General features: G+C 41.1%; 1 protein-coding gene across 3 annotated transcripts in view; it reads right to left on the bottom strand.

Annotated features, from left to right (window-relative positions):
- CSPP1 (centrosome and spindle pole associated protein 1) overlaps positions 1 to 16,815 on the bottom strand; it is a 101,100-nt gene that overhangs the window by 6,809 nt on the left and 77,476 nt on the right. For all 3 annotated transcript variants that reach the window (XM_054590228.1, XM_054590229.1, XM_054590230.1), the window contains 7 exons: positions 15,902 to 16,006; positions 14,102 to 14,168; positions 13,379 to 13,496; positions 7,640 to 7,779; positions 5,110 to 5,250; positions 3,405 to 3,451; positions 322 to 385 (listed from right to left, as the gene is read on the bottom strand). In XM_054590228.1, the coding sequence (XP_054446203.1) occupies positions 322 to 385; positions 3,405 to 3,451; positions 5,110 to 5,250; positions 7,640 to 7,779; positions 13,379 to 13,496; positions 14,102 to 14,168; positions 15,902 to 16,006 (682 nt within the window). The remainder of the gene's footprint in view (positions 1 to 321; positions 386 to 3,404; positions 3,452 to 5,109; positions 5,251 to 7,639; positions 7,780 to 13,378; positions 13,497 to 14,101; positions 14,169 to 15,901; positions 16,007 to 16,815) is intronic.

The raw sequence follows: 16,815 nt of genomic DNA, 5'->3' as shown, positions 1-16,815 counted from the left end.
GATTTCTTAATCATCCACTGTGTGCGGGACCTGCCAGTTCTATGTTTCCGTCCTCCTTCACACTCTCGATATGGCTGCTGCTTTCTATCCTTAGTTGTAGGACTTCTGTTCAGCTGGCCTTCAGGTGATTCTCAGTGATTGCTGTTCTATACTTTCATTGTGATTCTGATGTGGGTGTGGGAGGAGGCAAGCACAGCGTTTACCTATGCCACATCTAGACTGGAAGTCCTTCCTATGACGTGTTAATTTTAATTATTCTATTCGGAAAACCTTATAAGCCCTGTATTGTAACAAACAGACTGGTAAAATAAATATACTCACCAATAAAAGCACTATCAGATTCCAATAATGAATTTTTCAAGAAATCATTAGTGTCATCTCTGGGCTAAAAAAAACATCATATATTAATACTATTTTTATTAGTCCCAGGTGGAAAAACATTTGTACTAAGAGGCATATGTTTCCACGCTGTCTCAAAAATTAGCAAAATAGGATAGGGAGAGGTAGTATGGCTGTTTCCCTCCCACACTACATTCCAATGCTCAGAAAACATAGGAAAAACCCCTTTATTAAGGGTTATATTACTGCTGATGAAAACAGAGTATGAAGCAATGAACCCAATTAAACATAAATCTTTAAACCATTGCCAAGATTCATTCGATCTTTCAATAAATCTGTATAGCGCTCAATTTCTCCATGCTAGGATCTGGAGATGCAAAAATGAGTAAGAGTTTCTGCTCTGGAAAGAGCAGTCCTGTGGGCGAGGCAAGCCCTCCGATAATGGCAGCTCTGTGTGACTGCTGTTGCCGCAAAGGCAGAGCACAGATCTAGAGGGACATGCAGGAGGGTTAAAAAAATAATGCTAGAGTGGGGCTCCTAATGAGCTCTCCAAATGAGAGGCGACATTACTTCCCTGCACCTCCCCACCGGATTTCTAGGATGCGCTGGAACACTCAGTTAAGAGCTGTCATTTTTTGAGGAATCACATTCCACTGTTAACAGCACAGGTTATCAGACAGCTCTCCTGTTTCACTGAATTCCTCCCTACACTGAATTTAAATCTCCTTTTTAACACCCCTTGCCTCTACTTCTGCTCTCCAGCTTGGGAGTGACTGCGGTGCGGATAAGGGCACCCACTGCTGACCACGTGGTCTGAGCCAGCTGTTGGTGCCCACCCTCTCCTGCACCACGGCCCCTTCACACGTGAACGGACTGCGAGCCCGCCTCGGCCGTCTTCTCCGCGACAGTCTTCCCAGATTCATCGTGTGGTTTCCATCTCAACCAGTTTCCAGGAAAATGAGGACCCCCAAATTTGAGCTTTTATGTAAAAGCCAAGATAAACTGTTGGCTTACGCTGCATATTCCACAGAATATGGTTTTATCATTTTAACTAACAATCTAAATGTTAAATTTGAGTATATTTTCACTGAGAAGTGTGGTTGCCACGTATAAGGAAACCTATCGAACTGCAGAGTATGCAGGAATAGGTGCCAATGCAGCTCAGGCCACATAGCGTAGGGACAAGGAGCTCTAGAGTCCAGCCTGGGTTCAAATCTGGGTTTACCTACTCATTGACTGACTGTGACTATAGCTAGCAGTTTCCTCTTATCTAAACAGGGATAAGCAGCCTTGGTGTGAACTTAAAAGAAATAAATGTCAAATACTTGGCACAGGTACAGTGTGTGCTGTGGTAACTATTAGCAACACTGTTATCATTATCAGTTTAAAACCAAGCACCCACAGCTACCAACTGGTAACCCTGAGCTACCAGCAACCTAGCTGGGCTTCACTTCTATCATCTGAAAATGAGGATAATGCTACCTGTACCATTAATGTGGGTGAAGGTTAAATTTACTTCCAAACTCGATCTTTTCACCTGAATTCTGTCCCTTGTCTATCTACTTGCAAGCTCCAACTGTCTAACAGGCATCTCAAACTTACCGCATCTAAAACTAAGTTTGATTTTCTCCCCCTGCCATAAATTTTTTTCTATTTCTCGACCTCTGTAAAAAGCAACTCGAAACCAAAAACCTTGAAGCCCATCTTGGACTCCTCCGGTACCCAACGTTCATTATGCCAAAAATCCTATCAGGTCTCCTTTCCACTTCCACTGCTCCAGCCCAGTCTTCGGCACCTCTCTCTCACCTAGACTACGGCAGTAGCTTCCTGTCCCCCTCCGGCCGTTCTCAATGAATAGCAGTCAGGGATCATGGTAAAACATGAAATAAATCACATCACTCCTTTACTGAAAAACGATGGAAGCTTCTCAACACATTCACCATGTAGAAGGCAATAACCTTTGTCAGCCTGCGAGGCCCTCTAGTCCAGCCCGCCCCCTCTCCTCCCGTCTCCCCCTCTCCCCCTCTCTCCGGAGGACTCAGAGTTCTCAGGCCTCCCAGGCCTTTGCACTGCTCCCTGCACGCACTCTGGCCTCCCCTCTCCAACCGCCGCCTCAGCCCGCCCCACTGCCTGCGGCCTCAGCTCCCTGTAGACGGGCCCCACCTCGCTGAGGGCCTTATTTGAATGTTACCTACTCGTTGATGCCTTCCATCATCACTGTACTTCAAACTAAACTGTCTCACCCTGGAACCCCCGATACTCCCCAGTACCCCCTTTCCCAGCTACCATTTTCTCCAGAACCCCAAAACTTAAGATACTATATATTTTATATATTCATTTATTGTCTCTCCCTCTTACTAGAATGTAAATCCACAGAGGGCAGGGATTTTTGTTCTTTTCATTCACTCCTATATCTCCAGCACCTCGAATAGTATTTGGTCCATAGTAAGAATTCAGTAAATATTTGTTGAGTGAAAATGGCTCATCTCTTACTCTTTTTCAGTCTTTGCATAGACATCACCTCCTCAGGGTAAGAGTGACACCCTTACTTTACTTATTTTCTCTGTAAGCCTGACCACTTCAGCTAATATGGACACCAAACACTTACTGCACACTCATGATGGGCCAGGTCTGATTCTAGGGGCTTTTAATGTAATATCTCAACTCTCACAACCCTTGAGCTCTTTATTACTTAATAAACATTAAATTATTATATGCTAGGCCTGTCCCTTAGTGCCTTGCAATATTAATCAATTTAATTCTTATAGCCACCCTCAGAGGCAAGTACAGTTACCCCATTTCACAGATTAGGAAGCTGAGTCACAGAAAGATTAAATAACTTGCCTGAAGTCACAAGCTAAAAACAAACTAGAGTCTTGTTCTTAGTCTTACAATATACTTTCTCCACTAGTACATCTCTAGCTACCCACTGCACTGATGAGACAAGATTTAAAATCCTTTATTCAATATGCCTGAAAATTCAAAATTAGAATACTCACTTGTCATGTTTCTAAAAAGTTTTATCCCCTCAAAACTAGCTTGAAATAGTAAAACTGGCCCCTTACCATTCTGTGCTCTCGGGCTTTAGTGTTGGGGATGGCATCCAAGTCCACTGGCATCAACAGAGAAAAAAAACAAATGGAAAGGTTAGAAAACATTTAAAAAATAAAATGAACTTTAGAGTATCTTTTGTGACTCTGATGGAAATTACTTTTCAACCATCACATTACAGACTGTTTTCGAGGTATTACTTGCTTATTAATAAATATAATCCACTATTATTCTAGGTTGGATAAAATTCTCCCATTCACATTAATGAATATGAAAAGGAAGATCACTGTGAACTTGAAGCTGATGCCTAGAGAAAAAGAAAACAATGCAGTATTCTTCACCATCTTCTCATAATTCTACAGTCTGTTAAGTAGAGTTCAACGGGGGCTTCCTCACATCTGATTAAAGGAAGTTAGCCTGGTTCCAGGCACCTGGTTCCAGGGGCAAAGATTTTAGAATCACTTGTCCCAAAGGCCCCTCTACAATTTGACCAGCATCCCTGTGTGTTCCTCTAAATAGTACATTTTCTCCTTTTAGATAGTGCCGTTGGGAAGAGATGGCCAAAGATAGCCTGTATTCGTATTCCTTTTCAGAATATTTTATAGATATGTTTGTGATCATCTTATAGTGAAACTGTATTCTTATGAATTAAGTCACCATAGTGTTTGTTAGAAGAGGGGGTGTCTGCTTTGGGGGGGTGGATGCCCTCAGTGTCAAACTGGGGATTACCTTTGGGCATCCTAAAGAAAAATTCCACTAACAGATATAAAGGTGAAGAACGTACTTGCTCATCTCTTCTCTCCTGACCACATGCCCACTATTTGTCACATAATTTGGATTATTCTGCTGTCATAGGGTGATCTATGGAACCATTGTTTAAAATTCTGTATCAGATGGAGGGAAAACTTCCTCTACATCAACCGTTACCCAGGTCTAAAGCGCTCCATGCCTCTTACTCCTGTGATCCTCCCATGTGGCCGAGAAGGGCTCCTCAGGTGTGCAGGCCACACCAGACCTCCAAGGCAGGGTCTGAAATTTTCCTAAATACAACTGACAGGGCCATAGCTTCCTTCCCTTGTTACCCAACTTGCATTTTTATGACTCATGTTCCATGGCCACCCTCAAAGGCCTGAAGGCTGGCAGAGCTGGTGAGATACGTGTGAGGGTCATGCAGTCGCCCACCCTGTCAACAGGGACCACCGAGGCTCTGAAGCAACTAGCTCCACTCTGCCTCCAGGTGCCCGACCAACGGTCGCCCCAGTTGCACTCGCAAGGGACCCTAGCTTTCTCCCTTGCAGCATTCATCGGCCTTACACTTTTTAGCATCTAACTTCTCCAATAGGGTATAAGCTGATGTTTTCGACTTAATGCCGTATCAAAACTTAAAACAGACACACACAATAAATGCCCTACAGGGCACTGAATTGTTCACCCAGCATTCCTCCCCTTGGACCCTAGTTCCTGGTGTCACAGGGCCTAGTTCAGGCACTCAGTCCTCCTGGTTCCAGTGAATGGCTAGGCCCTGCTCATGCATGGATCCCTGACCCCAGCCAAGGCAATCAGAGCCTTCTCTGGGACTAAAGGCCAAAGGGCCGTGAGATCACAGAGCTGCCAGTAAAAAGGGCCTGCTCAGGACTGCAATCAATACAAACGATGGAGAAAGGAAGCTGACAACAAAACCTGTTGATTCTATGGGAAACAGTAATGATTATTCCTTACCTTTGGCACCTTCCTGCATCTTTAGTCTATTCAGTCTCTTCTGCTGCGCTCTCAGCAGGGCTTGCTGCTGAATCTCTAAGGTGTAATGATCTCTTGGAGGATCTGGATACATAAATTTCAGATCAACTCGTGTTTCTGAATCTGGTCCAAAAAAAAATAAGTTATAAAACTGTTAAATCTTACTTTCAAACAAGGTTTTCTGGAACTTCACTGTAACATATGCATAACTTTAATTTCAAAATCAAGGAACAACATAAATAATGAGATATCATCAAAATCAAAGGTCATAAAATCATCATAAAACTAAACACAAAATTAATATTCTTTAAAGAAATGCCTTTTCACAAAGTTAGCAACATTATAAGGAAGCCCCCAGAACAAGCAACAGCTTACTGACGCATTCTCTGTCCCTACCACACCAATCCCTCGAGATGCCACTCAGAGCGGACAGCGGGGCAACTCGGGCAGGCACACCCCGCAGTTAGTCCCTGGCTAAAACCCGGGCAGCCATGAGACAGTGTAAGCACGGCCAATCCCTATTCTACAAGGGAAGAATGAAAATATTATGTTATTGGCCAACTAATATTTTAGCCCTTGCAAATATGCAAAAAGCAACAGGAAAGCAGACTGGCTAGAACTTCAGGAGGGATGTCATTACTGGAGAAAATGACAGTCTAAGAACTCACCTATGCTACCAATTCAGGAGGACTGATTTAACAGGATGAAAACGTTAAACGTTGAATTTTTTAATCTTGAGAATAAAAATAGTTCATTTTAAAAGCCTTGAAAGTATTCCCTTTGACCTATTAAGCATACTGCTGGGTTATAATTTAAAGAAATGATCCTAACTATGATCAGAAATTATCAAAATATAGTAAAAAATAAAAACTATGTAGATCTAAGATCTTAAAAATGGGTAAGAGCAAAGTTAATCTAAGAGAACTTGGACACACAAACTTGGCTGGATTGGACCAGAACTTCACCAGCTCCAGACTCAGTTTCTTCTCTAAAAATGAGATATTAGCAACTAAGTCACATGATAAATGAGAACTAGGAGTAATAGGGAAATGAATGGCTCAGTTTTATTGTTTAAAACTTTTTGGTCTCAAGGCCTCCCTATACTCTTAAAAGTTGAGGACCTCAAAGTCTGTCTCTCTCTCTCACACCCCCGCCCAAACTAAAACATTAACACTGAAAAGGTTTTAAAACGTGTACACATGAGCACGAATTCTGTTAGCCTCAGATCAATGAAGTCATCGCATGCCATGGAGAGAATAAAAGTGAAACACATGAATAACATCTTAGTTGTAATAAAAACCAGTTATGACCTCACAGGTTCCCTGACCACCCTGAGACCCACTGTCTTAACACAATGCCTGGAATACAGTAAATAATAAATGATAGCATAATGATTAAGTATGGTGTATGTAATTAATGACACTTGTAAATCTAAGTAAAAATACAAAAGAGAAAATAACAATTACGTCTTGTTTTTATTTTATTTTTTTTCTTTAATTAGGCTCAGAATGAAGACCAGAAAATGTCCAGAAAGTGATTTTCCCCTCTTTTGTCTGTCTGTATTCTAAAACTCCTATCATAGATACTACTTTTTAAAATAAAAAAGTTCAAATTCTGGTTTATCTGGTATAAGTCATCAGAGCACACATCCAACACTCTGCCTCTTCTACTCCAACACTCTGTTGAAAGTCCCTAAAGAAATACCACATACAACACAAATTTTCGTTCCTCGGGCATTTTAGCCCCCAGGCCGCTGTGTACCTTGGCCACGCTATTTCCTGAGTCGGCTCTCTCTCCTACTGCTCCGTCAAACCTCCTTTACTCTCTTCCTTTAAACACCCTGCATCCCTCCTGTCTACTCAGGCACCCGACTCTCTACCCCCATGATGCTCTCCCTCTCCTGTGTCCAAACCCCTTCCTCCTATGAACAGCTCTAAACATTAGCATCCAGAAAGTTCCTCCAGCTCTGGACCCTTCTCTCTTCCTTCCCAGCCAAGCTTCTTCCAAGACTTGTTTTATGCTAATTGCTTCCAACACATAGCCTAGTTAATTGGCTTCTGATCCCATAATTTCACAGAACAGGTCAGGCTGAGGTCAGCACTGACACTGCCCAGTGCCCATCCGAGCAATCCCTTCTCTGACACATTCTCTTCCCTCAGCTCTCAGGGTACCACACTCTCCTGCTTGTCCTCCAGTCACGATGGTTTTTCCTTCTCAGTATCTTTCCTAGGCTCATCGTGCGCTATCCACCCTCCCTTAAATTCCAAGGGCCATTCTTCACACTCTTCTGTGTGATCCGACCCACTGCCAAGGCTCTAACAGCACAGCTAGCCAAGGTAAGGCCTCAGACTGGTAAACGGATGAACTAAGGTATACGTAAGTACCATTCACTTAAAACACATACCATACATAAAACCTTTGCTTTAGAAAAAAGATACAAACATGTTTAAAGATCCCTGAATATGGGTAGAACACTCTCTGCTGTGCCTTTAAAATATAGCCTTCTACTCACCTCTGTCTTTCAGCTCATTAAAGTCATGGATATTTTGAAAAGTGGCGGGGTCCAGGCCCTTCGGGGACTGTCTTCTGACAGGAGCCTGCAACCGATGTCGGGCCATGTCAAATATATCCATGGGGTTCCTTTCTCTTTTCCTGTAAGTGACAAGTTATGATAAATGTGTTTTATGGGAGGGAATTCTGAGTTCACGTTTCAGTCAAGTGATGTGGCATCTTTCACCAGAATATAGTATAAACACTCTAATCTGTTACTTCAATGCCTTATATTTTAAAAAAAAAAAAAAAAAGGTATTTATATGGTCATTGTTTATAATCTTTCAAAATGCTCAGATGGAAAGTACTTTATTATAAGAGTAAAATGATTTATCTTTATGTTAAAATGTTCATATCGTAGAAGGATCACTCTTTGAGGTCAGAGAAACCGCAATCCAAAGACCTGCTCTGCTGTTCATTAGCAGTTTGACCTTGATTTCAGTATCTGTGAGATGCAGAGTATCTGCCCCTTTTAGTCTTAAGAGTATGAGAATTAAGTGAAATTATATACTGTCAGGACCCAGCATAGTACTTGACAGGTATTAGGTACTCAGTAAATGTTACCTTCCCCCACAGCCTAAAATAGAAATTATACAGAAAAATACAGTATTAATATGCTGCCCAATATAAGGAGTTATCATCCACAGTCCCCCACACTAATTTTACAATAGGTTTTCAGAAGACTTGATACCTAATTAACTAACACTCTATTCCTCTGGCACCCAGGGAATTAGTGTAACAGGCAGCTAGCTCAGAAAGGGTGCGGTAGGGCTTTGGGGAGTGATGTTAGGAGAGGACAGGGATGGTGCATGGTGCTCTAGCCCTGAAAATAAAATAAAGCCAATTCTTTCCCTCAGCACTAGTTTTGAAAATGTAGCTCTAAGATACAGGTTTAAGAGTTGGCCAGACCGCTGCCTTCATTTCTTCATTCACTAAATCTTCCCTGGCACCTAGAGGGGAGCAGCGGGACCCCCGACAGGCAATGGCCCTGCTCTCCTGGAGTTAGTGCCCTTTCAGGGAGGGACTCACCAGCGCCACAAAACTACCTTGTCAAGGCTGACACAGACTCTAACAGTGACCCAACTAGGGTGATAGGAGCTGCAGTGGAGGTTCATTAAAATGTAAAACAAATACTAGAAAGCCATCAAATTCAGAAGTCCTACCTGGTTTCATTAATGCTAATAGTTAAACAGGCTGCTAAATTAGGAATTACGTTATTAGATCTGTGCATGTGAACTAGCTTGAGTTTGTTTTGTGCCTAGTACATAGTAGAAGCTCAATAATGTGAATTTAATGAATAAAAGTTTCTTTTTGTGAAATTACTACAAAACTGGAATAAAGAGCCAACTGTGAAGTGTCTCTGATTACGATACACAATGAAAACTATACCAAAGTAAATGTATTTACCAATTCTTGCTAAGTGATTGTAATTCTACCATATCTAACTTATCTAACTTAACATGTAGAATTTCCAAGGTACTTTCAAATATGTACATTTACTTATTCTTCACTAGAATCTCATGGGGTAGAAATCACCACGTATGGTTGGCAAATGAGAAAACTGAAAAGCTGCCTGGTTTCTCTTTCACTTAACTTTCCTACTGGTTTGCCAAAAGAAAGCAGTCTTCAATTTATGAATGAAAATAAATAAAACAATCCACTGACTGAATTAAATATGCATGTTTATAGAAAGCAGTAAGAATTAAGGCATTTAGATTATCATAAAAGTAAATATTAAAAAAAAAATACTGACCCTCTCAATTACTTAGTAGTAGCTGACCTACTATATGGATGAATTATTCATTGAAAATTGCCACCTTGGCTTAACATTTCATTATCTAGCCAGGCTGTAGCTCAAAATTTCCTTTGTTTACTTAGCCATAACATGCTTGGAGAATGCTAACAAAAATCTAAGCAAAGCATAATTAGGCAGGTTAACATGCTACATTAAAATCCTACCACATATGAGATTGGAGTCCAAGAGAGTATGAACATAAATTATAGCCCTTGGCTCACGTGGCTAAGTTGATTGCCACGTCATCTTTTAAACCAAATTGTTGTGGATTCAGTTCCCAGTCAGGGCACATAAGGAAAGCAACAGATTGATGTTTCTCTCTTTCTCTCCACCCCCTCCTTCCTTCCTTTCTCTCTAAAATCCATAAATATGTCCTTGGGCGAGGATAAAAATAAAATTAAATAAATATATTATATACTAACTGGTAGACACAGGAACAATTATAGATATGTCTGAGACTGAGTATGCATACATGTGTTATCTCGTTCTGCCCAAGGCCTGGAAGCAATGACACCCAGCAACAACAACCAGCATCCAAAGTTTGGTTTCTAAACACAACTTCGCAAGAGGAACCAGGGCCCTTCAAAGGAAAAGCTGATTCTAGGGCTGGAGCAGGGAAAACACAAGATGATCCTCAAGTGAGCTCTAGAACCAAAAAGTAAGGAGATGCTCAAAGAAAAAAACAAAAGGATGGGGACATGTCAAAGGGACACAGGAGCCAACCTTGAAAGAGCTCCCAATATTGGGCCAAAGCTGCAACTCCCTGAGCAACAACATAAATAATGTAATACTAGATTATAACCCAAAGTACAAACTAGATACACATCAGACAACAGTGATATAAATGACTGAATAAATCAATAAAGGGGGAAAGAAATAAATCTTTCTTACAGAATTCTAAAAAATACATTAGGTTGTTGGGAAACACAGTGTCTGGTTTCAGGAACCGACAGGCGAGAGGGCCCCAAGGCTGGAACTAATCAAGGAGGCCTTGGGAAAACAGGCCACTGAGGAGACAAAACCTGTCCCCCTGGCAGGGGCGCAGCCCCGGCCTCCCTCACATCCCCCTGCTTGGCCCCACAGGATGGCTGTTTAGTCAATGACGGGTAAGATCCCTCGTTGGAAGCGGCAACCCAAGACAGGCACAGCCACGTAGGCATCAGGGAAAAAACTTGGAGGACATGGAAAAAGGGAAAAAAGAACCACACCCCTCGGCTCAGCTTTGATATGGCCAGGGCCTCACTGTATCTGAAAGAAGTCTCCTTGTCTCTCGGCAGCTCCTTCCCCTGACCTGGCTCGGAACAATACTGGAGACGGTCCTAAATTGGATCTATCTGGTGGTTCCCAGGGAAATCAGGCCTAGAAGTAAATTCTTTAAAGCATGCTTTGTTTTTTCCCTCAAAAGCTATGATAGCCAGCTCGTGCTGGGAAGGAAATGTACATTATTCACAGACCCTAACCCTAACCCTTTGGCGCCCTTATGTTTACGCCCTCATGTTTACTCATCCCGTCTCAAACCCATGTAAATGGGCCCATGTAAATCGGTGTGTTCCTGCCATTTGTTTTCCTCAATATCATCTATTCTTTGTAAATATTAACATAATGATATAATGAGATCATCTGTACATTCCTATTACTTAGCCCCATTGATAACCTTTTCACAAAAGCCTTTGGAAAAAGGGGCCTCGGGCCGCCTTCTCCACTAGAGGGAAGAGCCATGCCGCCTCTCCTGGCAGACAGAGAAGTGTTTGCGATGACTCGTGTTTATTCCCCCATCCGTGCCACCCTCGGGACGGGCTCTGCCGGATTCAGAGTCTGCACTCCCACCTCAACTCGCCCCCTGGACCAGGGACCCTCAGATCCAGGAGCCCCGTGCTTGACCACCACATTAGGAATATATCACCTTCTCCATGAGATGGAGCTTAATCCCACCCCCGCCCCACTCACAGTGATTCATGTCCACAGAACAGTAACTGAGGTAGAGGGCCTGGCAAATACCACTGTAACCAAACAAAGAGGGCTCCCAACCCAAGCATGTCACGTAGATGCCATGTACCTTCTGATATGATGTGATGAGAGGGGCACCCTGTGCTGTTCTTTCCAAACACCATTAACCCCAGTTCAATTATGGAAACGCTAGAGAAACCCAAATTGGCAGCCATTCTACAAAACACCTGGACAGTCCTGCGGTAGACGGTCACAGCCATGAAAACCTGGGGGAGACCGAGAAACTGCCCCAGAGCACAGGATACTGGGAGACATGACAACTGAATGCAGTGTGGTCCCTGGCCTGACAGGATCTTGGAACACAAAGAGGGCACTACAGAAAAACTGGAAAAATCCAAAAAATGTCTGAAATCCAGTTAGTAGTAATTTTCCAATGTCAGCTTCTTAGTTGTGGCAAAATGTACTCTGGTACCTTAAGGTGTTAGCCACACGGCAAACTGAGCAAGGGGCACATGGAAACTCGCTGTACTGTTTGCAGGTTTTCTATAATCTAAAATTATGCCAAAATCGACTGCTTAAAAAGACACCCTTTAGGTTTACCCACTGCATTGATTTTAAAATCTATTAAAAGACTGCAACCACAATTTGAAGAACACTGCCTTAGAAAATCTGTGAGTCCTTTTGGCAAAAATGTTCAGAAATAGGTGGTCATCTGTAAGTTACTCTTCTGGGAAGTAAGTATTTCAGAAAAAATATATTGTTAAAGGAAAATGGAAAAATAGCCGTCACAATGTTATTGTGATCATTCCAACTGACATTTTCCATTCCTATATCATTTTCCTCTCAAGAACCAAATTTCTACCTGATTCTGCAGAGGACTAAGAAAGGGACGTACACAGATCATTTCTGTAACTGTCTAGTCTGTCCCCTTCTAGACTGGCTTCAACTCCCCCTCCCCCATCCCAGGCTCCATCGGCACTTAAGTTTGCTTACAAAGCACCTTCAACATTCATCTGCCCAGGGTACATAAAGTCCCAATTAGTCAATTATTTTTCATTCACTAAGTCTAACCCTATTAAATAGTTCATGGTTGGTGACAGTACTTTTAGTTCTCCTTCAAGATATGCTACTTCTTTCTTCTTTTGCTGATTTCCTGCTCTCCCCAACTCCTCTGTCAATGCCACCACCATAAGTACATGGTCCAGCAGAAGTAACACCTGCTTGAGTGTGGTTGGTAGGGTAATAATATGAGTGTAATAATTTATAGTGTTAATCTCATCTAAAATGCCATATGTTGTGCTTGAGTGTGATATTGTTATGTTACAGAATTACATGCTTATGATTTTGTAACAAAAGATTTTGTAATAAAAAAGGTGATTTGTGCAGGACCCTGTATGTTATTGGCAGTACAAAAGGACAGTTACAATGCTCAATTTAAATATTTTATATTAGGTTAAATAAGTATTCATTTAATAGCCCATGTTTTCACAGTGAATAAATTCAACAGTTGTAGATAAAAATTTATGAACACAACTCTATGTAAAATTGAAGAAAATAAATCAAAAGCACATTAATTTTTAAAAGGGCTGTTTTGCCCCCCCCAAAAAAGGGGGGGCAACCTACCCACCATTTAATACGCTACAAACAATAAACAGACTAAAAATCATACACTCTTTTTGTATTAGTAGCACTGAGTCCCTCCAATAGAATACTCATATAATTATTTAGCTAGATTTCTCTTGGAAGAAAAGGCTATTTCAGTCATTAAAATTTCACTAACAAATTGTTAAACACATTTTCAAGAATGCAAACTATCCATTCTAATAAAGATGACTTTACAATAAAGATTAACTAACCCTGTTCCAAAACTAGAATTACAGGATTGGTTCTGGTTGACACACAGCTCCTCATCCTGAACACAAAAAAATTCAGGAATAAAAAAGGCAACTTGAAACTTACTTTATATGAATTTCATCATCACTGTCCATGTGTAACAACCTCCCCTGCAGACGCCGCTCTTCACTACGAAGCTGTTTTCTCATTTCTGATAATTCCATAATTACATTCTTTTTCTCTTCTGCAAATTCCCATTGATAAGTGAAAAAAAAAAAAAGACAGGTATAAGAACAGAAGATTAAGCATTAAAACATAACCTGACTTACCATAAAGCTAAAATGCTCAGAGAAACATTTTTATGAACATTATTTTTAATGTTTTCCATATACAGATCACATTTATAAACCTCATTAAGACCCACCAACACATTTCTGATAATATAGGAATTCAAAAGTTGAGAAACATTTTGTGGGAGGGGGAGAATGCTACTGTAAGGGGGCAGCACAAGGGAATCCCTTTGCGGTGACAAAACAGTTCTGCACCTTGACTGCGTGGTGGTTACACAAATCCCACATGGTAAAAATGCAACGAACTACACACACAACGCAGACACACACAGCGATGCATGTGGAGCTGGGGAAGCCTGGCAAACGCCTGTGGAGCGCTGCCGCAGCCATTTCCTGGGGGTGACATTGAGCTAGGCAAGACGCTACCACCGGGGGGAATGGGAAGGGTGCCCAGGACCTGTCTAGCTCTATATTGTTTTGCAATGTTCCAAGTCTACAATTATTTGAAAATAAAGAGTTAAAAAATATCCTAGATTACAGATTTAAGAGTCACCTCTACCTTCTGCACGGAGCTGATTTTTTCTGGCAGGTACCGGAGGCGACTGTGCCCGGGACACGGAACGTTCCTGTTTAACAATCATGACAGAGGTACTCAGGACATCTTCCCTACTCACAGCATGAAAAGTACACTTTTTTGAAGTATCTATATGTAAAAAAAGAAACAACAAACTCCCCACCACCCTACCTGTAAACCTACCTCCACCCATTTTTCCATCCCACCACCATGTCCTTGCCCCGCCCTTTTGCCTATACTCTGTAGCTGGTAAATGACTCCATAAATTAGTCCCTTTTCTCCACCTTTTCCTCTCTCCTTAATCTTAACTATGTGTAAAAATCTCTCCTTCCTTTAAAAAAATTCCCATCTTACCCGTCATCACTATCTCTCACCCATCCCCTCCTTCCCTTCAGAGCCTTGTTTCTTTAAAGAGTAAGAAATGCAGTATGGACGGTGCCTACATCCTGAGCCCCATCCGCTTTTCACCTCACAGCTCCCGCCTTTGCTCTGCCCCCAGCTCTCCACTAACCAAGTTCTCTCCAAAATCACCAAGTAATCCCAAGTGATGCACCCAATGAGCACTTTAAGCCATTATTTTACTTCGCCAGTAGCAACTGACGTCACTGCCACTCACTATCACCTTTCTGTCTCCGTCCTCTGCTTCTTAAATGTTGGTAACTCCCTAGTGTTCAACCTTCAGCGCTCTGTACTGCCCCCAAACTCATCCCAGTCAGTCGTACTCACTTGACAAGTAACATTGTTCACGATTATCCACAACTACAAATCCAGGCCAGACCTTCTTATTAGCACAACCTCTATTTTCAACCACCTACTCTTTGTAACCTCACCAGAAACCAGACGGTTGTCACTGACTCCTACCCACCACAGTCAGTGCCACTATCTGTCTCTTGAGTGTATCTTAACACTGTCACCTCTTCTCAGTTCTTATTGCCACTGCCCTTGTTTAGATAATCAAAGTCTCACACGAGGATTTCTGCAAAAGCATCCTGGTCTCCAAAATATATCTCCACACCACTGCCTGAGAGAACAGTAGGCAAGACAAATCTAGCCACCTTATTCTCCTATTTAAATATGAAAGTGAATTCCCAGACAGTATCTACAACAGACCTACTAAATCAGAATCTCAGAGGGTGGGATTCAGGAAGATGTTCCCCTAATGCTTGTCTATTCTGGTATTTAATCTGTTTGGTAGCCACTAGTCTGGGGAATAAAGTCAAACTCCTTCCCACTCCATACAATACCCTGCATATGTTCTGACCTCCACCTCCTCCACCACCGTGCCCAGGTATTCCCATACCCAGACCAAGCCATGGGGTATTCTCCACGTGTGCCATGTGGCTTACACTTCCCTCCCTGATTTTCACATGCTAAAAGTCCTCCATCTTCCTTTTTATGGCAAATTCCCACTCATTCTTCAAGAGTCAACTCCAGGATCAACCCTTCTAGAACATTTTCCCCAGTCTCTTTTGACTATAGTTCAATCTAAAGTATAAGGGACTTCATTAGCATAACTACAACTAGCAAGAAGATACATTATTGAAGAAAAGACCTCGGGGGTCTGGACAAAAAAAATGTGCTAAATTATGATTTGTCAAAAAATTTAAATTTTACGGCACCAAGAACTATCAGTTACAACTGAAGCCGCAGACCAATTAATGTAGATAGTTTTTATATTTCATATATGAAAAAATTTAACCTAAGTATTATGAATAAGAAAATCCCAATTTCCCCAACCCAAAATACCTTAGCTAAGACTAACAAATTGTAAGAAAAAGTATATACTTGAATAAAAGAACTTATAATGCTCTCAACTGAAGGAGGTCTTTGGAGTTTCCTTGCAATTTTGTTCTGCAGGGCAGGAACCACAGGAGAAGGCTGCCTCACACGCTGAAAAAAAAGAAGACATATGCATACATATGCACACATATACCGATACCGTACATGTGCACACACACATTTACATATATACGTGTGTGTGCACATACACACACTCTTAATACTTGACCATCTAAAAAGTTCAGAATGGTATTGATTTTATTTAATAAAATACTTTTTACCAAAAAAGTCAGAAAAACAATTGCATAAGATCAAATATATCAGTTATGATAAACATAAATGGATTTAGATATCCTTATTAAAATATTACTCAGATGAGGAAAAAATAATTCAACAAACTTAAGTAAAGTAATAGCATACTGAGTATAGGAAAGAAACAAAAAGAAAAGTATAGCAAAGTAAAAAACCACCCTAAAAAAAAGAAATAGCATAATACACAAACAAAACCCCTTTTCTGGAAAACAACAGACATTAACACCTAAAATCTCGATCCCTTGTCACGAAAAGCATCATGGGTGATAGAATTTTCCAGATCACAATATGGTTCTAAGTCTCCATACAAAAATAAAACAGGATTTCAGTTTACAGTATAATAAAGCTAATAGTTCCCAACTTCACATTCAAGTCAAAATGCTAAAAACATAAAAACTCCCCAAAAATGCAGTAACAATCATCTAGGTAAAAAAAACAAAAACAAACAAACAAACAAAAAAAAACCTCTCCAGACCAGAGTATATGTGTAGATGATAAACTGCTAATTTTGCACAGTAAAAAATCAAATATTACATTCACTGGTGACATTGATAAAATAAGATATATATAGCAAAAAAGAACTTTTTTAAAAAAGTTTTAGATGACCA

This window comes from Pteronotus mesoamericanus, unplaced genomic scaffold, assembly GCF_021234165.1.
Source record: "Pteronotus mesoamericanus isolate MK-2021 breed Mesoamerican mustached bat unplaced genomic scaffold, CSHL_Meso_final scaffold_174, whole genome shotgun sequence".
NCBI lineage: Eukaryota > Metazoa > Chordata > Mammalia > Chiroptera > Mormoopidae > Pteronotus > Pteronotus mesoamericanus.
This window is presented reverse-complemented; position numbering and strand designations above follow the sequence as displayed.